The sequence below is a fragment of the Astatotilapia calliptera genome, chromosome 7 (genome assembly GCF_900246225.1).
Source record: "Astatotilapia calliptera chromosome 7, fAstCal1.2, whole genome shotgun sequence".
Lineage (NCBI taxonomy): Eukaryota > Metazoa > Chordata > Actinopteri > Cichliformes > Cichlidae > Astatotilapia > Astatotilapia calliptera.
The window spans coordinates 19,189,925-19,214,254 of NC_039308.1; the positions used below are offsets into that span (position 1 = coordinate 19,189,925).

General features: G+C 42.3%; 3 protein-coding genes across 10 annotated transcripts in view; 1 reads left to right on the forward strand and 2 right to left on the reverse strand.

Moving 5' to 3' along the window:
* shc3 (SHC (Src homology 2 domain containing) transforming protein 3) overlaps positions 1-1,237 on the reverse strand; it is a 28,761-nt gene extending 27,524 nt beyond the window's left edge. For both annotated transcript variants that reach the window (XM_026173612.1, XM_026173611.1), the window contains exon 1: positions 1,192-1,237. The gene's annotated coding sequence lies outside the window, so the exon portion shown is untranslated. The remainder of the gene's footprint in view (positions 1-1,191) is intronic.
* A 17-nt stretch (positions 1,238-1,254) lies between these two features.
* LOC113025645 (cyclin-dependent kinases regulatory subunit 2) lies at positions 1,255-3,746 on the forward strand. Of its 3 annotated transcripts, none has more exons than XM_026173616.1 (4): positions 1,255-1,300; positions 1,385-1,441; positions 2,899-3,026; positions 3,387-3,746. In XM_026173616.1, exons 1-4 carry the CDS (start codon positions 1,290-1,292, stop codon positions 3,431-3,433), a joined length of 243 nt encoding a protein of 80 aa, XP_026029401.1. In that variant the 5' UTR covers positions 1,255-1,289; the 3' UTR covers positions 3,434-3,746. The 3 variants fall into 3 exon arrangements, with proteins under 3 accessions (XP_026029401.1, XP_026029400.1, XP_026029402.1); XM_026173615.1 differs by lacking the exon at positions 1,255-1,300 and adding an exon at positions 3,209-3,278 and having other exon boundaries at positions 1,307-1,441; XM_026173617.1 differs by lacking the exon at positions 1,255-1,300 and having other exon boundaries at positions 1,307-1,441.
* A 389-nt stretch (positions 3,747-4,135) lies between these two features.
* The window catches only part of sema4d (sema domain, immunoglobulin domain (Ig), transmembrane domain (TM) and short cytoplasmic domain, (semaphorin) 4D), a 41,721-nt gene continuing 21,526 nt past the window's right edge, over positions 4,136-24,330 (reverse strand). The window contains exons 3-21 of one of the 5 annotated variants that reach the window (XM_026173605.1): positions 17,439-17,572; positions 15,040-15,185; positions 14,879-14,941; positions 14,492-14,590; positions 14,295-14,388; positions 14,021-14,137; positions 12,339-12,490; positions 11,475-11,650; positions 11,162-11,318; positions 10,813-11,035; positions 10,482-10,594; positions 10,162-10,334; positions 9,964-10,010; positions 9,175-9,549; positions 7,184-7,405; positions 6,142-6,354; positions 5,916-6,007; positions 5,488-5,525; positions 4,136-4,868 (exon numbers count right to left, since the gene is read on the reverse strand). In XM_026173605.1, the coding sequence (XP_026029390.1) occupies positions 4,775-4,868; positions 5,488-5,525; positions 5,916-6,007; positions 6,142-6,354; positions 7,184-7,405; positions 9,175-9,549; positions 9,964-10,010; positions 10,162-10,334; positions 10,482-10,594; positions 10,813-11,035; positions 11,162-11,318; positions 11,475-11,650; positions 12,339-12,490; positions 14,021-14,137; positions 14,295-14,388; positions 14,492-14,590; positions 14,879-14,941; positions 15,040-15,185; positions 17,439-17,572 (2,728 nt within the window). In that variant the 3' untranslated portion in view covers positions 4,136-4,774. Of the gene's footprint in view, positions 4,869-5,487; positions 5,526-5,915; positions 6,008-6,141; positions 6,355-7,183; positions 7,406-8,132; positions 9,550-9,963; positions 10,011-10,161; positions 10,335-10,481; positions 10,595-10,812; positions 11,036-11,161; positions 11,319-11,459; positions 11,651-12,338; positions 12,491-14,020; positions 14,138-14,294; positions 14,389-14,491; positions 14,591-14,878; positions 14,942-15,039; positions 15,186-17,438; positions 17,573-24,330 lie in introns of those variants that run through there. The other 4 variants (XM_026173609.1, XM_026173607.1, XM_026173610.1 and 1 more) reach the window with 4 other exon arrangements.

The window sequence follows — 24,330 nt, forward strand, 5'->3', positions numbered from 1 at the left end:
TAGTTTTTCCATTTCAGAAACCATTAATTGATGATGATGGTTTGAGAGTTGTTTGTGCAGACTTTGTGGAAGGCGGTGTGCAGGAATGCGGGAGTGAACCAGAGCAAGGTCAAGAAACAATAGCTCTCACAGATAGATGCTGCCACAGGCTATGAAACTAGATTACAGGTTAGGAAGAGGCAGGCCAGTGTGTGTGTGTGTGTGTGTGTGTGTGTGTGTGTGTGTGTGTGTGTGTGTGTGTGTGTGAGAGAGAGAGAGAGCGAGAGAGAGAGAGAGAGAGAGAGAGAGGGAGGAGTTAGTGATCCCTAGATGAAGCTGTACCTGATGGAGAAGAAGAAGGGTGCCAATAAGAGGAGCTAAAGTCCAAATTGCGGCCCTTCTCAATGGTTTTTGACCGATCAGATAGAAACATATTCTCCTTTATAAATATGTGTACTATTAGTTGGGGTCATCTCTCTTCCAGAAGCTGGCCACAGCAAACTGTTGCAGACTGTGGTTTTCTAACGGGAAAGAGATCCATATGCAGGGACTGAAACCCTCTTTTACCTTAGATAAAAAGAACACGCAACACTTCTTTACAGCATTGCTTCTCATCATCAAGGTTTTTGGTTATTTGCCTATGCACAGCTCTCTAAAGCTCCTGCCACAACATTTCAACCAGGCTGAGGTCTGGGCCTTGGGCTATTGCAATATGTTGATTCCTTTGTTTTTGAGTCATTCTGCTGTAGATTATGTTAGCCCTGCAACAGACTGGCGATCCATCCAGGGTGTACCCCACCCGCCCTATGATAGCTGGGATATGCTCCAGCCACCTGTGACCCTGATAAGGATAAGCAGAAGTGACTGGATGAATTTAACATGCTAACTGAGGCCTGTAGAGTCTGAGATGTAAATCTTCACACCTGAAAACTCCACACTAGCAAACTGCCAAAACGTCATCTTGTATAAATTTGGCCACACTTGCTTATGATGAAATGAAAATAAAAATTTTATCTGATGATAATTCATAAGGCTTTAAGGAAACTAGTAGTACACAGTATTTTATTTTAACCATCCTCATCAGGAATAACACAGTAGTGTATTTTAGTGTTGTGATGCATATTTAAACAGGTGAGATATATTGTGTTTCTATTTTGTGTGAAGATGAACAACTACTGCAAAAGAGGGCTGAAAACAACTTAAGACACTCACCTGTACTTTGATGACGGCTCGAGAACTACGATAAAGAGGGAAATTCTGGTCACATGACAGAAGTCGTCCAATCAATACCTTTGAGCAATCTGCACGGAATGAGCTACAGGTGGGCACTTGTTGTTATTCTACAACCCCAGTTTCTCGTAAAACTTTTCTAATAATTAACCTGATTTTTTTTTTCTGTAAATATGTCTCGGAACCAGATCTACTATTCCAACAGGTACAGTGACGACCATTACGAGTACAGGTGAGCATTATTGGTTCGCATGTTTAACTTTAGTAACGTCAACTAAAGATTAGCAACAAAGAGAAGACGTCTTCAGTGGATATTTTCTACCAAAAATTAAACGTAGACAACCGACACGAGGTGGTTTCAAAGTTTAAGCTTTGTCATGCTAGTTTTGCATGATAGTGCGATTTAAAAAAATAAATAAATATATATATATATCCCTCCGGCTATCCTGGGCCCTTTTTGTGCCACTTTCATGTTTTAAATGCATGCCATTTCCACTGTGTTCAGTGGAATATAACCAAATTTGCCAAAGGATAGTTTTTTTTCTGTCAATTTTAATATTTCAGTGTGAATTTCTTAAATCAGCCTAAAATGGCTGAGCCGCAAAAATCCCCACACCTCAAACCCTGGGGACTATCTATCTATCTATCTATCTATCTATCTATATATATATTTTTTTTTTTTTTGTGGAGGTGTAATAGTAGAATAATAATCCCATTGAATGTTGCCGTTCAATGGGAACACCACCATTACGGTGACAAACTTTTAGTGGCTGTAAAGTGAAAGTCTGACCGCCAGGTGTCGCCAGAACAGCTCCAGTGCTCCTTGAAAGGAAGCGACCACCCTGAGTTAGTTCACATTTTCAGTATTGCTTCAGTTAATTTCCAGTATGAATTTTCTCGTTTCTTCTTTTTTTTGGGGGGGGGTTAAAGTTTTTAGTTTTTAATCAATTTCATTGCTAGTTTTAGGCTTTTAAATTATTTTTTTATGAAATGTATTTGTCAAGGGGGAAGATTTTGGAAGTTCATAATGGGTATAACAATACAAATACAAGAAGTCAGTCGGATTATAGTCACTGAAACATCTGAGGTTTAAATGAGCAGAGCTTTGTCATCTTGGTATGTTGGCAAATGTGACCATTTTTTATATTAAGATTTTTGAAAGCAAGTTAATATCTTTGCCACCCCCATCACAGTAGATACGTTTAAGACCCCTCAGGCCAACTTTGTATTGATTTGCACTGCTTGACCTGTCCCTGCAAAGGAATACATGGACTCAAGGCACGCCTGCAAGATCCTCTGCACAGCATAGCAAGCCACTCAATGGCTTAAATATAGCGGTTTCCTTTAATTTGGCACCTGTGTATCGATCTGTATGTGTTTTTTTTCTGTAGACAATTCACATATGACTTTCGGCTGCATTTTACTTTTTAAGTCGTGATGAAACATTTGTTCCTGGAGACTCCTGTATAGCAGGAACTCCCTAAGAGACTTTGAGTATGTTGTCTACATATCTGTCTCTGGACAGTTTTTATCAACATAACATCACAACTGCAAGATCCAGTTGACACTTTGCATGGTTGTAGTTTAAATCATATCTCAGATAACTGGTGTCGTCCAACAGGATAGTTGCATCAAACCTTACAAGATATTTACACTCCACTATTAACAATCGTTTGTTCTCATCACTAGACATGTTGTTCTGCCTCGGGAGATGACTAAATATATCCCAAAATCCCACCTGATGTCTGAAGACGAGTGGAGACAGCTGGGAGTGCAACAGTCCCAGGGATGGATCCACTATATGATACATGAACCAGGTAATCTGCATGTAATATGTTATTGGCTTGCTTTTGAGTTGCTGAAATGTTGGCAACCTGGACTTGGCTGCAAATCCATTATGTTCTTAAAAGCTCTTGTAAGTTGGAGTTGATTTTTGATGCTATTCGTGCACTGTTATGTCTGGATGACTAGTAAAGCAAAAGTAATGGTTTTCTCCCAGTTCATTTAAATGCAGGCCCAGATGCCGAGATGCATCACCAGAATGGCTGCAGAGTCGTAGGACTTTGGCTGTAACTACAGTGTAGCACATCATTCTGGTAATAGGCCTTTAAAACACACAATGATCAGGCCTCAGGTCACTAACCTGTTTGTATATTTGTCTGCTATTGTTCTCCTAGAGCCACACATCCTTCTGTTCAGAAGACCTCTACCTCCGAAGCAATGACACAAGACCCCACCCTCGCACTACTGGAAGAGTCCTCCTGTGATCTTTTATTTAAGATTATTAAGTGTATACTGTCTGGCTGCTCACTGCAGCATGTGAATTTCTCAGCTTTTTGATGTAATCCCTCTGATTTGTTTGCCTTTTTTTGTTTTTTTTGCGGAGAAAGGAGGAAGAAATCTTCTTTGACTTCAAACCGAATTTATAAATTAATTAGAGATGGTCAAATCTGGTGTCAGTCTCTCTGTGTGTTCAGTTACATTTGTTTAATTGTCATGCTCTGACCTTTACAGTAATAAACAACCTGCTAACCACCTCCTGTTTTTGGGTTATGTTCCTGTAAGTGGTCACAAGAGGGTGGTGTAGCTCCACTAAACACCACCATGAAACCAGTGTTGTGCTGAAATACAGAAATGTGCCTTAGGAAGCCACATGTGGCTTCCTCTCATACATTAAAAGAAACTTAACGGAGAACCAAATTAAAAACAATTTAAGATAAACTGCTGTAAGTCTACAAATCTGAGGCACAAGTGTCAAAATCAGCTTACCGGTAAAACTTTTTTTTTTTTTTTTTTAATTAGATTTCAGTAAAGGCATTAACTATACATGATTTTCAAAGAAAATTCTTGATTATATTTACCATCTGTTCACATGTAATTTAAACACTAGAATGTGTTAAACTTGAAGGCATCATGACGTAAGCGACAGCATTTAAACAGTTTATTTCTGCTACAGCGTCAAATATGTAGTCACAGTTTTAATGTGAAGAAAATAACAGATGAAAAGCAGTGAGTGTGACAAAAGTTTCCATACTTGGGCTGAACTGCATTTCTTTTAAGATAAATTTTGCATTTTGATGGCATGTTGTTAAAAGAGAGCTACAGGCCCGATTCCTGCCATCAAATCCTACGAATTGGGTTTTGGGCTCGATGATTAAAGACATTTTCACTCAAGATTATACAAATTCCAAGTAGCTATGATGGACTTGACAGAAGCTTCTGAAGCCAGCGAAGGTGCAAACATCTTAAAATGAATCTCACAATAAACATTTGACATGTTCCATCGCTTTAAAAATGCGAAACATTCCTTACAAGCACTGCTCTCAGGACGTTTGACAGAAATGTATTTTTGGTACAAAGGCAGCCCACGTGTTCTCAGATTGATGAGCTTCATCTCCTTGCAGAGTTTGGTCGGAGACTCCCACATTATCACTGCATATAGGTGACCCCAACCCCCCCCAACTGCCCTCACCCCTGCAGGAGGCAGATTGTAAATGTGTTGCTTCATGGTCCCCCAAACTCCTATCTAAGAAGTGGCATTGTTGTTTTTTTGACAGTTTCAGTGTCAAAGGTGTGGTCCACCTGGATGGAGGACCATGTTCGCAACCAGATTCAGCCAAGTCAACTCTTCACAGAGCTCTGTGGTCATCACAGCTTTCCTAAAGCGGGAAAAAAAACACAGCTGTACTACGCAAGCAGTGCGATTTAATTACACAAGAGAAATGCTGGGAGTAGTACTGATGCATTTCAACAACTGCACATGCAGATGGGGAAATAATTGTTTGATCCCCTGCTCACGTCCAACGAAGGTAACAGTCTAAGTTTTATAGTAGTATAATTTTAATGGAGGCAGACTATTAACCAAAAACCCAGAAAAGACACATATATAATGTAAAAGAAGTATTTGATCCCCAAGCAAATCATGACTTATTACTTGCCTCCATTAAAATTCAACTGCCATAAAAATATGACACTTTCATTTATTTGTAAATGAGCAAACTTACAAATTAAGCAAGAGATCAAATAATTATTTCCCCCATTTTAAAGCCACGAGAAAAGTACTGAGTCATTGACTTTAAAATTCTGTAATAACCAATGCACTGCTTTTAATCAGCTTAAGTATCTGGCGATACTTAAGTTAACCCATTCGTGACCTACAGGTATTGTTTTCTCTCTAGGAAGACAGACTGATATTAGTTAGATATTAGTCAAAAATGTCTAGTAAATTCAGCAACATCAAGAAATTTAGGAAATTTAGTTAAATGTCACAAGACTCACACGTGCCTGTATTGAAGGAGGAATCTCATTAGCAGCTTCTCTAAAAGGAACATAAGCTTTTAGTTACTCATGCAATTTACAAAATATGGTTAAAAGAACATGCGATTCGTACAACACCGTTAGATACATGACGTTAAAGGCATTTAAAGCTGTAGTCAGGTTAATGATTGGTGTATTTAAACAAGTGCACTTCAAAGCTTCAAAGCCCTTAAATCAGACCCTCATTTCGTTTGAACTAGCTCTTTCTTCGCATCCCTCGTTTCGTGTTATTGCTGCTATAAAAACCTGGATTTTGCACTTCTCCAGTACTCTTGACGAAAACAGCCTGGCAGCCTAAAGCTGAACATGCAGAGCAGGTTAAAACCGACGCACGTGACACAAACACAATCCAGGCGACTGACCGGAGAAGACAGCACACTCAGACCTACCCAGGCCTTTTCCCATCTCTTTAGCAGTTGCTCGTGCTCTGCGAGCGCACCTCTCCACTGGCTCAAATCTCGGGTTGGAATGTTCTCTTCATCTGTCGAACAACAACACGCTTTATGGAAATAAACCAGTGCAATTATCCATCTCTGCCAATGGAAACAGCCAGTCCAGAACACTCCCAATTCCATTCTGCATGCAGGACTATAGTCAATATTTTCCACCTGATACCTCCAATAGAGAGCCGGAGGTCAACTTCAGACACGTCATTTCCTGTGCTGGCCTCAGCAACACAGTTATACCGTGCGTCCTTGATCAGCGGCCCCTCTTGGAGCCAGCTGCTCACTAAAACCTCCCTCTGACCAAGCGGCCGACGGTACTCCTTTATGGGGGTGTCCAGACTGTGCCCGTTTACTAGCCAGTGAATGTGGACATCACTGGGACCTGTGGGACAGAATTGATGTTGACCTCTGATGTTTAAGGCACCACTGAGACATGCATGAAATACTTGCCTTTGGTTGGTCCACCTGTGGTCATCAATCAGTGAGCATGCATGCTGCCTGATCTCAGGTCTGATAGGCAAACATTTTCTAATTAGTATGTATCTGTCCTCTCTATGGAGCCCTTATCTTTTGAAAATACAACGGATGATGATAGTTTAAAAAAAAAGAAATAAAGAAAAACAAACAAGGGTTGCAAACGTTTTACATTTTTATTTTGCCTCCCTACCAAGAACCACAGCCCCATTACGTCACCTAGTTTTATGTACATTGTCAAATTGTATTTTTTCCCCATATATACAAATATATTTACATTTGTTTACAGGCACAAAAATGATCTGGATAAAGAAAAGTGAACCCACTAAACTTTGTTTTGAGGAAAGATTCTTAATATCCTGGATAAGGAGGATCTGTCCGTCCGTCAGAGTGTGGTCACTGGACCCGATCACTGAGTTTTCCAGCTTAATGAATCCCAGCTTAATCTTTTTAAACATTCACGTTTGCGTTGTTTTTTTAATGAAATACTCTTAAAAATGGAGGTCAATCGTTCCCACAAACAGAAAAAAAAAGCAGGGAGGATCACTTGTTACACACAAACAGGAACTCTGACATGCTCGCACTCACTCCCAGTTAGCTGATGTTTGCCAACATGCGAGATGCAGGAGAGGAGAGTGAATGTGCGAGAGTGATGGGTTAAAAAGCGAAAGGAAGAAATTTCTGAAGGATTTAGATTCTGGGGTGTGAGCTCAGCCTACGTCACATGCACCACTCACCCAGGGCGAGGCAGAAGAGAAGGAAGGCCTCCTGCGCGTGAACCCCCCAGGCCTGGTCCTTCAGCAGGGGAGGCAATAGTCTCACTTCGGCCTCCCGAGCCTCCGCGTTATGGGGCTTCGTGGAGGAGGGAGAAGAGGAATGGGGAAAGGAGGAAGGGAGTGCAGAGGGAGTGCTACCTCCAGAAGAGGACAGGGAAGATGAAGTGGCGACAGGAGAGGAGGCTGTGAGAGGGAGTGACGGAAGAAAAAGTACTGAGGAAAAAACAAGAAATTCAAACAGGGGCTGGCATGCAAACAGACAAAGGGATGACGAATGAATGGCCTAAAAAGTTCAAATCAGCTGCAATAAATTTATAAAAAAAAAAAAAAAAAAAGTAAAAACAACAAGGATGAAGATCACAACTAGTTAGACAAAATGTTACCACAGATGTGACTCATTATAAATAATAATTCTCTGAAAATTGTCTAAAACTGAAGGCTTTATAAAATTACAATTAAAAAAATAACTTCTGATGTTGCCCCCCTTTTTTGTTAATCATGTCACACTGTACATTTTTACATTATTAACAGACCACATATGGAAAGATCTCCGACAAGGGTTAATACACAGGACGACCAGAGTTGTATCTGTGTGGGGAATGTCGATTTCACAGGAAGGAAAATAATAATAATACTAATAAAACACGAGAGTCTGCACGCAGGAAACACAGTGGTACAAACAGTTTGATTCCTTCTCTTACTGCCAGTTCACTGGGAGAGATTAACGCCCACATGCTCCGGGTGGTGACGCTGTGCTAACCTAGGCTACAATATACTGAGCAACTCTTCCCTGAGAAATCAATGTAATACTGAAGCATTCACTGTGTAATGAAGTATTCACTGCTTTAAAAAAAAAAAAAAAAAAAAAAAAAAAGAGATGCAAATGCTTCAAATGCCCCCCCCCCCCCCCCCCCCAGGCTGTATAGAAATGTGACTTCACTTTGGAAAGCATCACAGTAACTTACCAATTTGGTAAACAATGTTTCCAATTTGGAATGTTTAAAAAGAAAATTGACAAAAATTCAAAAAAAGTAATAGCTTTTCTTGCTGGGCTAAGCTGAAGGAGCTGCAGCTTCCTTGAATACAGTTGTTTTTTTGCTTCTTTTTTTTGCTTCACCATCACCATTAGCCCTAAAATCAAACAGCGGGAGTTAAAACTCTACAACCGAGCGGGAATGCCCGATCTGGGCCTCGGGATTCTCATGCCTTACAAAAATGTTGTGCCCTGGACAGAAGCTGCAAATGCAGAAAAAGCGCGGCCCCCTGCGCTCTCTGTGCCGAGAGGAGGGATCAAGTCTCTTGTGGCTAGCGTTAAGCTTCTGCATCTGCATCTGCATACTGAATGTCCTGAGATCCACAGTCCACATCAAAAGGTTTCTCCTTGGAGGGGCTTTCCTCTCCGAAACTGAGAGAGGGGACGCGACCGTTCCCGCACTCCGGCTCAGTTTCGTACCCCGTGTCACGGAGTGCTCGGAGGTTTTGAGTGGTTTGGCTGCCGTTCTGGGTCGGCTGCTCGGCCATGTTAATTTTCTCGATCGCAGAGGTTTCTATTAAACCTGCCTCACAGGCCCTGTACTCGGTCTGATGGGCGCTCTTGTGGCTGCCAAGTAGAGTGGCCCGCAGCCTCAAGCAGGGAGCTGGAAGGTACTGCATGTAGCAGTTGTACACCAGCGCAGCCATGAAGAGGAGGAAAAACAGGAGGAAGAGGAAGAGGAGGGCAGCGGTGTTGTTGTGCTGCAAATACTCTGCCGAGGGGTCCCGACTGTCAGGATGGGGGCCTTTGGAATTAGTGGGAAGAAGATTTACCTTTGGCTGGAGCTTGACTGTGCTGCTGGGGGGCGGGGTTAGTGACGCGTCGCTTTGGGGAGGGGAGGGTGGTAGGACTGTTGCTGCTGTGAAGCTGGGAGGGGCAAGGGCTGAAGTTAGTGCGGCTTTCTCCGTCTCTACTTTACCTTCAGCTGCACCCGTGGTAGCTGCATCGTGGCCACCGAGGGTGGTGGTGACGACATGCCCCGCCTGGTGCGGCGGTCTGGGCAGAAGGTCCAGAGTCAGGGTGTATCCGGCCAGCAGGCGGCTGAAGTTCCTGCCAGCAGCGGGAGACCACTCCACGGACCAGCACTCATAGTACCCTTGGTCCTCTGGAGCCACGCTGTAAATGAGGAGCCCGTTTTCGGCTATGAGGTGGAAGCGAGAGGCCTCGGTGAGAACCGAGTCGTTAGATTTCCACATCACCTGGGCCAGGTTGGAATGTACCAGGCACGGCAGCTCGGCAGAGCTCCCCAGTTTCACCGCCACATGCCTGTAGTCCTTCCGAAACAGAACTGGCACTAAAAATAAGCAAACAAAAGAGACAATTGTGAGTTTTAGATACTGTCTGGTCTAATGGGGACAATTCCCAACACGAGGTACAAGTACCCACACACTGCAGTAGGCAAGAAGTGTAAATAAACTGGGTGGACCTGAACAGGTTTCAGCAGAAAAGTTAACAGTTAACTAAGAGTAATGGACAAGCTGTAAAAAAAACAGCAGCCAAAGGGAATTTGCAAATGATGAAAACCGATAAGTAACGACCAACAACAAAATGAATGTTTGACATGGCATGCAAAAGTTATGGCTGACTTACGGTCACAATCTCTTCATCTATGCATAACTTCATCTGAGTCACAGTTTAAATCACACAGCATTGTCCACTTTATAAAACTGAAGCCTGTATATGGGTGTGTGAGCATGTTGAGGCCTACCTGAAGGACACATGTTTGCATCACCTTTCATGCTCTGGATCAGCCCCCTGCAAGACATGCATTGTTTTTATGAGTCAAAAAATACACATGCACAGTGCAATAACTGCACAAAGACTGTAAAGCAGGTCAAGCTGGAGGACGAATCAGTGCACGTGTGTTTTTAGCTTTGTTTTAGTGGCATTAAGAGTGACAGATTACCTGAGTGTTTGGCTGGCAGTGTCAAAGATGTTGACACATGTGGCAGTCTTCGGGTGCCAGGCGCAGTAGGGGTCTCGTGCCAGGATGCAATCCACACACGATGAATACCTGCCACAGAAAGCTGTAGGAGACTGGACTACACCCAGGTCTGACCCAGCATACAGGCACTGTGTCTGTGGAAACGCACATGAACCACAAAGTTAATCGCATATTTATCCAAGTGACTTATAAAAATGAGCCAACGTGATCCATATTTCACATTTTCTTGGTTTCGTTCTTTACTCATCTCCTAAAACTCATTGACAATAAAATAAATTGACCTCTGAGGACAGCAGCAGGTTTTTGATGGGTTCAGCGTTCTTCAGGAGCTGGATCTCCTCCACAATATGAACCTCATCTTCAACCAGCACCGACTTGTGCAGGACACCCTTATCTAGAAATGAGAATAATAAAAATGTCAGTTATTCTGCAAAGGTAATCGCAGGAAAACTGGACTCTTTAATACATTTATCTGCAAGTTTGTGGCGAGTCGTGGCTTTCTCACTGCACAGACATTCAAAGTTGACTGACTCAGATTTGCATATTTGCCTGATAAACTTCACAAGAAAGTGCTTGTAACGGCTTCATTTTCATTTCATCTTAACTGATCACCTGTTCCAGTGAAGATGACGTCATAAGTAATTTTGTCAAGTGCTTGGACCCTCTCCACGACAATCTGGGTGTAATTGACGTCTTTGGTGATGAGGCGGGGCCTGTTGTGGATGGGCAGGATGGGATCCTCCAGCAGGGGGTGGTCCTTAACAAACTGAAGGGTTTTGTCGGGCAAGTGGAGCGAGTTGTTCATGTTCTGCAGTCGCATCTGGTTGTTAATACACTGGTGTGGAAGACAAATAGCGATGATGTTAGTAATCAACTTCATATGACCAACGCATCCTCTTTTAATTAACATGATTACTATATTGAGTAGATCACATCTTGATTACTCATGGCATCTACTTACAGCTCCAGGACGTGGAGTAGGAGTAATGCCGTTGTACCGTACCCACTTTGTGTGGGACTGCTCCACCGTGGCCTTCTGCATGTACTTGCCCTTGGAGAAGACGTCTTCCACATCCTTGATCTCGTAGGCACACACGGCTGACAAACCCACGTTACCCCTAGGTGCATATGTCAGGAAGAGACAAGGAGAAGAGTGAAAATGAGGCAAGGGAGTGAGTTTCGAGTTCTGCATTAGGCTGGATGTGAATGCTGCTCTTTGCTTGCTTGTTTAACGCTCCCGACCCAAACCAATTCCAAACCTTGAAATCACTGACCACTGAGAGGTGAAGACTCCGTAGATGACCGTGTTTTTGCGGTCTGTCCCCTTCAGGATGAAAACGTCATGAACCACGTTGAAAACGAAGTTGAGCTCAGGCATGGAGCACACCAGCTTGGCTTTCAGAAAGGACGTCCACTTTTTCTGCAGAGTGCGCTGCCCTCCAAGGTCGCCCTGTCGTGACAATATTGGAGATATTTAGCAGTGAGGGATGAGAGGGCAGCTGGAGCAGAGAAAGAATTTCCACTTTTCCTAACATGCTAGAAACGCTGACCTTATCCAGCTTAACAAGGAGCTCTGAGCATTGCGCCAAGTGGATTATGCACTTTCTTGCCCTACATTTTGCCTCTCAGGCAACATACAGGGATCCCTGACTGGGGGTGGAGGATTACGTGCAAATACATATATGTCTAAAAACTGTACATCCATTATTGCTTTTTTATTTGGTAACAGGAAACAAGACTAAAAAGAAAAGATGTAGTTACAGTTGCATTTACATTTTCAAAGCAGTAAAACTTGAAATGAATAGTACAAAAAGAACTATCCTGTTTGTTATACTACTAACTTTGAAACATTACAATACGCTGTTATGATGTATGTTGCAAGTTAAGTGCTTGCACTGGAACAGTGTTTTATATTGTCCACGTGCCATGGGTCTCTGCATGTGCATGCTCCAATTATGAGCTAAGGTTAAATTTAAAAAAAAAAGAGGCAAAGGGAACTGGAAGGAGGAAGAAAAAAAGGAGAAAAAAAGACTTGCACAAACATACATACACAAACATGCAGGACACAGGAAATAGTGGCTAAAGATGGATGGATTGATAGCGCTGGTATGTGCAGATGGCGCACAACGTGTACTGACCTTACAGACACGCGCCACCCTGGGGATGAACAGCTTGCCAAAGAATTCGTATTCCACCGACACCTCGGTGAAGAAAAAGTAGATTTTGTCGTCCTCGCCATCTGCTCCATTTTCCCCTTCTCTGATCACGTCGGCGAAAACGAAACTGGGTTCTGGGAGGAAAGCAGAGAAAGGTATTGGTAAGAAAAAAAAAAAATCCTGGAGGCCACCAGTGCTACCCCTCAACCTCCTAGTAAATTTTGTAAATTTTGAAAATACTAGGTCATTTTCAGCAAACCTGACCTCTGACGTTGAGGTCCAGGTCACTGAGATTTTAATTCATCCAAGATTTAGATACTAGATGCATCAATGCTATCAATTTCAAAATCCTATATCACTTTGTTCTCGAGTTCTGGATGGCATTTCCTCTGCCTCCAGAGGCAATTTTTAACCAGCAGCATATGTCCTTCAATGCACATCCATAAACAAATATCTGGGACTGCTTCCATTCGTGCAATATCTCTAAAATTAGAAATATCCTGTCTCAGAGTGACGCTGAAAACCTAGTTCAGGCATTAATTACTTTAAGGCCTCCTTTTAAAAGGGAGTTTTTCCTTCCCACTGTCACCAAAGTGCTTGCTCATAGGGGATCATATGATTGTTGAGGGTTTTTCTCTGTATGGATTATTGTAGTGCCTACCTGACAATATAAAGCACCTTGAGGCAACTGATTTTGTGATTTGGTGCAGTATAAATAAAACTGAATTGAACTGAGTTATCACATTCACAAACCTGGGTGTCCTGCCTGGCGGAGTGACGACAATACCCCATCAGCCTTTTACGGCCAAGGGGTAAAAACTTTAGACTGCTCCCTTATTTCCCAGGGGGTTGGCACAGTGGATGGATGTCCGATTCTGCGCAGGGTTTATGCCGCATAACCTCCCTGATGCAACCCTCCCACTTACTTGTGACCCCCTGAGACTGTGTCTCCTCCCAGAATCAAACTGGGATTTTTCACAAGTAGGGTGATATGGTACTGTAAAAAGTCTCACTGTATTCCTAAAGGTGGGATTAAGAGTCCTAAACTTTGATTAAATAAGTATGTGACACATTTAAATCTGGCACACAGGATGGAGATAATTTGGGGATCTCCCTCTGGTGACGTGTAATGCTGTGTTCATATCAGCAACAATATCATAAAAGAGCCAAGGCCAGCTGTGTCACTCTTCATCATCATCTTTGAGCGTGTGTGTGTGTGTGTGTGTGTGTGTGTGTGTGTGTGTGTGTGTGTGTGTGTGTGTGTTTGCGTGTTAACATGGGAGCATGACAGGTTGATACTTCACTGGTTTGAGGCCTACTCAGCTTTGATCTGTCACACAGTCACAAATTGGTAGCCGTGTAGTTAAAAGCACTGCTGTGTTTTCTACACGGCCTCTAATTAACAAGAGGAAGGAGGATTTTTTTTTTTCTTGGTGTTGTAGTCGATGTATTTTGCCAACCAACAAAATACATATGTGAAAGTGATGCTGGAACAACAGGTCAATAAACTGCAGCAAAGAAGGGATTGGATCAATCCAGATCCATTAACATGAGTCAGTGGCACTCGGGGGACATTTCTACAAGATGTTTTCTCAACCTTCAAAACACATTTTTAAAAGCTATTCTCCCAACAGCCTGACAATCGTTTAGTTCATTCAACTCACCATTAAGCCATGATGTGGAGTACTCTGTCCTCAGCAGAGACTGGGTTGGGGAGTATCTGGATATAATCGGTTCACTGCCTAAGAAATTATAAGCTGTCCCCGAGTACAGCACTCCATCTGATAGGAAAACAGAGAATAAAACATCAGAAAATTATTTTCCTTCTCTAAAAAAAACCAAAACAAAACAAAGGGGATTGTTATGAATTTCACTGCAGCCATAACCAAAATAAGCACTTTATGAAATGAGATGAGAGAAGAGCTGGCCTCAACTCACCAGCCATGACAGTAGTAAAGCTTTGCGAGGGGTCAAAGGAGCACTTCCCTCTGCCGTCCTCGGGTTTACCGTGAAGTGAGAAGTTGCCAAAGTACTGAAAGAGAAGATTACTTATGAGATGAGGCGGCGGTGTTAATAAGTGAGTTTAAACAGTGAAGTACGGCGTCTGGGTAAAGAGCGGTTGAAAATTAACCTACCAAGTAATCACACTGAGGCTGAAAGGCGTGTGTGCCGCAGACATACAGCCGCGTGTCATCTACTGCTTGGAGCACTCGAATGTAGTTTAGACACTCCCTCTGAAAGAAGAGGGAACAAAACAAAAGGAGAATTATGACCTTGTGGTTACAGTTCGCCCGTCTAGAGTTAATGTTAGACATTTTCAAAATTAAATTACATAACTTCAGTTATTTAATTTTGTCTTTCAGAAATTTGTCTTTTTCTTTGTCATCAGAGTATACATTTTTGAACCGTCACCAAACCAGTGTTTTGGGAGGTCACACTGATCTTCGGTTGCCAAATTCTAATCAGACGGACAGAGCAGCATCCATGCATGCATCCCAGCATGTAAGAGCTGTTAAACTAACCTCTTTTGATTTTCCTTTCAGCGTGCACATATTCATAGATTTTTCTGTAACTGGCCACGGAACCTTAAACAAACAGGAATAAAGTAAAAAAATATTATAATCCAGATTATTTAAAACATCCCTCCACATGCATTACCATGAATCGTTTAAGATTTAACTACCTTCTTGTTTCTGACGCTCACATTCTTCTTGCTGAGCTCAAAGATGGCCTCCCTTGCTCCCACATACAGCGCATCCCTTTCTTCACTCAGCAGTAATGTGGAGTAGTTGAAGATGCCCGGCTCTGAAAACTCCATCAGATCTAAATCTAGCAGAAAAAAAAAATCATCATAAACCATTTTTTTACTCAATAACATCTGTATTTAACTGTAGTCAGAATTTAATTTACAGCTGATATGGCTGATATGTTGAAATGAGCATCTGTACAGTAGAACTAGCTGCTTTGAGATATGGACCCACGCGCAGGCAAATAAATATTAACCAAGCCACAACAGTTTCAGCTTTCACATTCAGTCACAAGGGACAAAGTGCTAATACCCACTGTACACTGCTCTGTTTAAATTAGTGACTAGTAGGTGAACACGGTCGAACATTAAGTAGCTGAAGAGCGAGACGTTTCTTTGAAGGTGGAGCTAAACGGAGATCAAATGGACTTTTACTCATCGTGGACCCAGACACACGACTTTAGGTACATTGTTGCTGGACATTATCATTCTCTAAAACTGTCAGCGTTGTGTTTATGGTGTTTCTGTGGCCAAAAACACTTAAAAACAGCTTAAAGTTTCACTGCAATAAGCTCCTTATTTTGATTCTTGGGCTCTACTACAGTAGCTTTGCATGACTCACAGTGCAAACTAATCTTCGTTCAGTTTAAACTGTATTAGTGGAGCCTTTCAGTTCATCAACTATCTGAAACAAGTCGCTTTAAGCTCCTCCTTCTTTAGGCCAATTTTCTTCTGATTGGCTGCCCAATTAGAACAGCATGTGGCTGGCACTGCTGTGCTCACAACCAGAACTGGTCATATTAAGCACAGATGAGATCCAAGAGAATAAAATCCTATGTGAAACCAAGCATTCATGAAGCAGTAAGTGAATAAAGCTCACTACATTTTTTACTTTATTTTATGATTCCCAAAATTTTAGAACTAGGCCAGGTCGCACACCCAGGCTTGTGTAGCTGTACTGAGCGAGGTTGTTTTCTCCCCATCCTAATAGCTGAGAGGTTTGCTGGATGAGGACCTGGAACAAAACAGTGCGCTGTCTATTTGCAGTTTATGCATCAGAAGGTGTTCAATAAACCAAACGTTTCAGACCCGGTTTTGAGAGATACTCGAAACCGTGTGAAACTAAGGTGAAACTAAGATAACAAATACTGGAAACATTGGAAAGTCCGGTTGCTCTTTATTGCGTCATTGGCTGTTTTTGTGCACAGCTGTGCATTCTTTAGCCAGCTGAGTGAAACTAGGTTTGCAGGAATAATCGGGAATTATATGCATCCACACACACAGGAGAATAAGGCAACACACTTTAATACACTTTAAAGGGACTCAAGTGTACACATGTAAGCAGGAACATTAACCAATGACAGATAATGAGGCCAGCAGAACACTATTTTCTGTGCTGTAACCGACCAAGTTGCATCAGTTCAGTCAGCAACGACAAGTGAGGCTAACGAAAGGTTTTAAAAAGGATGAAAGGAAGGATCCATGGATGTATGTATGGGCATTCTAGCTGGAGATACTGGCAAGACAAGTCCCTTGTATCTTGAAAAAAGGCCAAAACAAAAAGGGAAGTCAAATTTTCTGTTACAGAGTCATCAGGACACATCAGCGTTTACAGTGTGGTCAAAAAGGCCCCAGACCACCTCGTAAGCAATTTTTGTGATCGCATTACAGTGCATCCCTACAGCTGCTTAGCACTTATAATCACATCTTAGAGTCACACCTTTGTGCATCTCTGGGTACTCTGCATTAACATTATATAAATGAAAACTCTCATTACACTTTGCGTTGTGATTGATGGGAAAACCTGGGGGGAAGAGTTTGTGTTTGGATGGTTGTGCCAGGTGCAAGTGGGCTCATGTTGCAGGTGCCAGGTCATAAACACTGCCACCATGAAAGCAAATACCCTCACTGACTGACTGAAACAGTGACTGTGACCCAGCGAATTGAGAAACATGGTTAAAGGGTGAGCCGCGCTTGTTCTCTTGCAGAGACAGAGTTACTTGAAGCTATTTCTGTAAACGGCAGCTTGCAAACAGCTTCTGCCTGACACACACACACACACAAAAAGGGATCCAACTTGAGGGTCTGTGGTGAGGTTGTCTCAAGGTAAAATTAGGCGACAGATGTTGACGTCTTTGCTTCACAGTAGATTGCTAAGTTATAACAGAGCTGTGATATATTAGAAAGTAATACAGAGAGTGCAGTTTGAGTTCACCAAGCACTGAAGTGAATGATCTTTATCACGTATTCGTGTTTCAGACTAACAAGCATTACATTCTTACATTCTCTGATTCTATCATAATAACCAGCCAGCGGCATGTTATTTCACGCCTTACCTTGATGTCTCCAGGAAGTGCGAGGCACACCGTGGGGCCCGTGTGTGGAAACCTCCAGGAGCAGCCCCAGAAACACCCCCAGCACGCCAAAGCCCATATTAGATTCTGATAACTTTGGAACTGTGAAGTTTCCTCTGCAGGGACACACAAAGACAGCGAGTAAAGCCATGCGCAAAAACCCGTTCTGACAAAGCATTTCATCACATGCCACAGACAGATCGTATCAAGCGGCACAGATGCTAAAAGGGAACAGGTGTCAACTCTAGTTCCCTCCCGCTAAGCTATCAGGGTTCATCCTCACACACAACACAAGCACACAAACAAATCAGAAATCAAAAATCAACTTTGACAAAATGATTCGATCACTTGTTGGCAAATAGTTGCAGCACTTGAAAGACTTTGTGCGGTTAAATAAAGAAGAACAACAAATGTGAAGTTGAATGAGCTATCAGAGGAGTCAGTGAGGAGGAGACAGAATGAAGAGGCTGCACACGATCTAATATGACTTACAGTAACAGAAAAGTTTGTTGTTGTTGTTTTAAAAATAAGCACAAAACCACAGACACACACACCCTATCCGGAAGATTAAGGAAGAATGCAGTGTGTGATTTGGTGTGAATTACAGTTTGACATTTTCATTTGTTGTTGTGCGCAGACGGACGTGCCATCCTGCACCGCGTTATTGTTGAAGACTCAGACAGGTGTATCCGCTTGCCTCGGGCGATGATGATGATGATGATGAGGAGGATGACAATGACCAGACTGATGACAGCATTCCTGGCAGCTACCAGCTCTTATCAGATCCGGATGTTCTTTTCCATTTGTCAATTTGGAGATCGCTGTGATCAGTCTTCCTCCTAACAGCTCAGGCCTGCTGCTTTCACCTCAGGATGAGCCTGATAAAGCCTCCATTAAGCTGCTCTGTGTGCCATTTACGTAAATGTAAACGTTACCAGGCCTGTCTCAGGTGGCTGACACTGTCACATGAAATAAAGCCAAACAAATCATATTTTTGTGTGCAGCTCTGAGCTTTGAAAGTCACACATTGCCGCCGCTTCTCTTCCTTGAAATGCTGTGTCATGTTAGCATAACGAATAATACTCTGGTGTGTTCAGTCTTTTTGTTGGGATTCTTCCTTCAAATCTGAAATGGTTAATATCCTACAGTTCAACAAACCCACATTTCAAAGTTGGCAGTTTTAGGTCAGCAGCAAAGCTGGGGTAAAAAAGCAAAGCTTTAAAGCTTAAGTAAAATATTAAAATAAATCTCTAAATCTGTTCTCAATCCTGCTTGTAAAACACGCAGCGATTGCCAAATTTACTGCTCTGCAGGGGACAAAACGGAAAAAAAAAAATGCAAGATTTGAGGTCAATATTATGACTGCCAACCAAACTCTTTCTGACATGAATGGAAGCTGGTTTACCTGATTTTATTTTATAAATATTAACACGGAAACAACATTACCTCTCAAAGTGATTAACGGACATAATGCAATTGCAAAGCTCAAGCACCGGAGCCCTGTTGGCGGATGGGCGCGTGCAACTCGCTGGTACCCTGCTTTGTCTCACTCATTTAACCCTTCTTTTACATAATTGGAGCAGACTGCTTACTGAGGCCTGCATTCCCTGTGTTATGTTCAACTAAAGCCAGTATTGTTGTAGTAAACAGGAAGCAGGTGGGTCAGGTGCTTTGCACAGTCGTCTCCTACGGAAGCGTATTGATCACAAAGCCGGTTTTTCTGGTTTGCACAACGGCACGATGAATGAAGTGGAAGCACCCATACAACACCGCAACAAACAAACCAAAACCAAAATAAAAAAAAAACGGGTGGAGTAGTCACGCATGGAATGCGATTAAGGGTTATCAGATGTCTCGTAAGATAAGGATTAAATTTCAGGTGAATACCCACAAGGCGCCACTTTGAGCAAAATGTGCATAAATGTTTTATTGGGTCGTTTGTCCTCATTTTAGACCTTTTAATTAAAATGATAGAACATCGTTTAAGCTCAAAGAACAGATAAATCACTGTCAACTACCTTTTAATGACCTACAAGCACCATTATGTCACATTCAACTCAAATATAGGTTAGTAATTAGTTATTCGGGGGAGGGGGTGATGCATCATACAGCAGCACATACAGCCAATCAATGGAGCCCACCCCCAGCTGCAGAAAAAGAGGCAGGATAATAACTGATTATTGATTTGGTTTTAAATGAGAACAAATGGCCCCAGAGGCCATGGCCCTCTTAATAATAGGTCCCCCCCCCCTTTTTTTTCGGGGGGGGGGGGGGGGGAAGGTTTCCACCAACCTAATCTGGCAAAGATGGAATTCCATCCCGGCTTCAGGCATAGCCATGGACTCCACTCTGCTAAAGAGGGGGTCAAATACACAAGGACCTATTGTTTACTGAAGATGAGAGTAGCCTCCACTCTACTCCCACTCCACCACCCCCATCACATCCACATCATCACTGCAGAGCAGCCAACAATGAACAGTGAGAGAGAGAGACATCACTTCTCCCTCTCATCCCGGTCTTCTACAGCCTTGCCAATGTCTAAATGCCAGGGCAGCTTACCCACGAGGAAAGCCCAGAGCCAAACTAGTGTTTTCAAAGATCACACAAGCTCAGGAGCTCTGGATGCATCCCATTAAGATAACACAAACTGCTGGATGAGCGCAGCTGAGACTGTCTATGTTCGACCAAAAAGGACGGACATAACAACAGTGTGAAAGGACGAGATAACAATGCTTAATCTGTGCTGAAGACCCCAGGCACGCTGAATTTTTGGTTTTTGTGCCTTTGAAAGATATCCTCTCATACCAAATTCCATAAATGAAAGCCTCCAAATACGTTTAATGCTCCATCTGTGCATTCCCGATGCCGCCCATCACTATTCCGAGTCAAAGGCAAAGTTTAAGCTTCAAAACCCTCTGAGAGTCAGTGTTACAGTAGCAGAAAGCGCATACTGGCAGCTACTCTCTCCTGCTTTGAGATTTAGAGGAGTGGCCATACTGGCCGGGGATATTTAAGACGGTTACCATGCTGGCAAGTCTCTTTGAGGCCTTTGTGTTCCCCTCTCAGCTCCTTTGGCTGGGCAGGGAGGTTGACACCTGCTTGGGGCCTTGGGGTTCCCAGCACTGTGCTGTTAAATGGGCACTAATATTGGCAGGCGGCCCACTGAGAACAGAGAGGCAGAAACAGAAGCTGAGCATATCTGCAGTGTGAACTTTGAATGTCTGAGCAAAAGTAAAAGGAGAAGAAATAACAAATTCAAGTCAGTTTAAATGAAAGTAAAACATATGTTTGCACTTCTTTTAAAGGACCAAAGATGTGTAATCTTATTTAGCTGATTTATTCCGTTTCTTATTTTGCTTAACCCAATCACTTGAGGAAAACAAGCTGCAAGTTTTTGTTTTTTTAATTTGTGTGTTTAAAGTGAATATTTTTAAAAACTGCAGTTCCTCAAAGAGCCACTCGAACACTGCTGCAGTAGTGAGTCAATCTCTATACACTCCAATGTTAAAGTAGTCAACATTTTTTGTCTGTAGAGCAACTTTTTGCATTGACAAAAAGTAATGCATGTAGACGTCCGCTATCAATGGGTATGTTAACAGAAGAAATTTTTTTTACTGCCATAGTTTTGTGAGTTACTCACTCAGTGATTGTGAGCGATAGATTCTGTTGTGATCCGTGTCTGAGGTGGAGCTGAGTCAGCAAAGACCCCGACTCATCCTTCGTGATCGATTTGGAAGAACAGGCTGACATCTAACTCTCTAATGAAACGGTAGGCCGACTTGTCACGTAGCCACACATGGCAGCTTTGCCACTTGCCGCTTCATTTCCAATGCAGAGAGTGCAGACAAGAGGCTCCGCATCCTGTGAGCAGAGAGTGGGGCAAAGATTCAGAGCGCAGTCGAGGGTGACGTGAGGGAATTGGACATTCAGTGCCTGCCAACAGCTCCAACTCCTCACTTCTTTTTCCCCTCTTTGCTGGATCTATTTCCATGCACTCACCCATCATCAGCATCAATGCACAGAGATGCTCTTCTTCCTTTGCCGCAGGACGTCAAGAGCCTGCAACTCATTTTTTTCTGCTCCGTTTGATGCCATTACACCAATGTGCCTAACCACGCACAAAAACTGTGTAATGGGAAATGTGCTCTAAGTAGCTCATTTTGTGGGGAGAATGTCTTTTTTCAGGATTCAGTATAACGCCCCATCTCACAACAGTAAAGAATCCTTCCAATAATTTCCGGACCCAGAACACTTCTAGCACGGGCCAATCTCCAACTCCAATACTCAAAAAGCTGTGGACTCCAGTCCACAACTTTTCAAGTAATGCCACTAACAGACAGTGAAACAAACAGAACAAACCAATCACAAACCCTTCTTGGCAGACGTAATCAGCAGGACCATCTGTACAGTATCCACCCAGCTGTGGGAATAATGATAACGCAGCACTAAGAGTGCATGATAACGAGGCAGCTTTGCACAGGGCTTGCTAATAGACCTGCCCTATCATTTTATGTCATCTAGCAACAATGGGATGATCGTAGAAGAGAAGTTATTGTGCATTGTTGTGAGGATGACCTCATTAAAGCAATGGGTGATGTCTTCAACAAGTCACAGTTCTCACAATTTGCATTCCAATCTTTCGTCATTTTTTAGATTAAACCGCATCGGTGACCTATTAGCTCACCACACATTATCCTTCACATATTATTGCACATGAAATGCCTAATGTGACCTTGACCTTAAGCTTGAGCGAAGAACCATTAAATTATCACTGCGTGCAAGTTTGATTAAAGTCTGATCAATACTGCAGGAGAAGTAGTGAGTCTTTCAACCTCTTTTTTTGGTTCCAGCAAGAAAAAATGTAAAAAATTGTTTCTCTTCTTCTCCTCTTTCAAAACCATCTGGTTTTCTTTATGGCCGAGGTATTTCTTAATAACTTCAGCTGTATGTTGTCGTGCTATTGTGAAACATATTTGTATTTAAAAAAAATAAAATAAAATAAGCCAGAGGTCTTGTATTTGAAACAAAATACAGAGACCACAGAGGATGACACACTGATGGGGACAGATGTCTGCTTCAATGTCATTTACAGATTAAAAGGAGTTTAGCAATAGATGTGGCAGAAACACGAGCTTGCTCACATGCACACATGATAATGCCATCCGTAGGCATTAAATTGCTCCTATTAAACCTGACAGGGACTGTGGGGCCCATCTTAAAATACTGCCAGCTGTATCTGAGTTTTGGGTTGCGTGAGCTTCGCAGGCTGATGAACCGATTTTGACATTCTGAGATGGCCAAGGCTTTACAGACACGCTACTGGCTCCAGCTGACTATTACGCTTCGATCAGATGATCAAAGATATATTCTGTCCCCTGTTTTATGTTTTCCCCACACTAATGGGAGTCATCTTAAAAGACTACAGCACTGATTCAGCATTACAGGGCTATAACAATCTTATTAAAGATGCTTTCCTTGTAAAACATCTCGCGCTTTAAATATATGGACTGTTTTTTACTGAATTTATATATGGACATTTAAACTAAATAAACTAGAGTTTATTTACTCTGGTGCAAATCGGTTGATGAGCTTGTTAACTTGCATCTTTTTTCCCTGAACTGGTTTCCACGTGAACCAAAATGAGTCACTACCAATCACGTGAAAGCATTCAGTCTGCTTATTGGCCATATTGGCCAGCTAAATCTGCAGCCAACACCATGTACTCGTGTCACATCAAGATTAGATCAAGGCTGAACTGCTCTGGAGTTTGTTTGGAAACAAAGATGACCTCCAAAGGGTATCGGTTGTTTTGGTCTACTGAGTGCAATTATCAAGGTCAAATCAAAGGGTAAAAAACAAATCAAGGTAACAGTTAATACAGGTTTGCACTTGTTTGTTTACTCGGGTCTGAATCAGTTGAGGAGTTTGTAAAGTTGTACCTTTTCCCTGTGATATGGTTTCTTTTCACACAGAGAAAAATTTCCAAGCGAACCAAAAGGTGTCACTATGAATTACATGAGTACATCCAATCCATTAACTGGCCAGATGTGTCTGGGGCGGCAGCAACAGAAGTACAATTAATACACAAAGACGGCGTTCTGGGCTACTGGAAAACATGGAGAATGTCCATTATTTCACAGCTAGTTGCTAGCCTATAATGACCTTTGCACACCTACTCTTTTCTATTAATTTGAAAAGTTGAAATAACAATTCACGTAATGTCAGGATCTCCATTTTAATTATGCTGCATTTGTAATGTGGTTTCATGTTTGTGGGCTGTCATGAACATTTCCTGATTCCATTTTTATTTTTTATTCAGGGAACTAAGGTGTGTGATTCCAATTAACTGAAACAGAACTCCTGTAATTTGTCACATTGTATCCGGTCGTTAAGTCTGACGTCACTAGCCGTGTCTGGGCCTAAACTCCGCTGCAGGTCCATATATCAAACGATCACTATGGCATTACTGAGAGTTGAAAAACTGTCTAAAGTCTTTCATCTTTAATAAAATGATCAGCGTTCTGCTCTACCAGGTGCAACAATTGAGTTTAACATCCAGGCATCCATGAAAACGGAATTTATGACATTTAACGGAGTTAGAAGTTAGAAGCTAGCGAGCTAACTTCTATCTAAATACAATATAGCATGTCCTGACTGCGGGGTTTCGGAAACAAATTAAAACGTACAGCTCTGTTATCACTTCCAACATAAATGAAAACAGAAAACTAAACAGCAGTGACGTTTGTAGGGTTACTGAAGTTGGGCTAGCTGGTATATAATGATGCGCTACGTGACCGCTAGCGACACAGCTATGCTAGCATAATATAAACAAGCTAACTTTTTTTACACTCAATAAAAGTTAACGTGAGTGTTC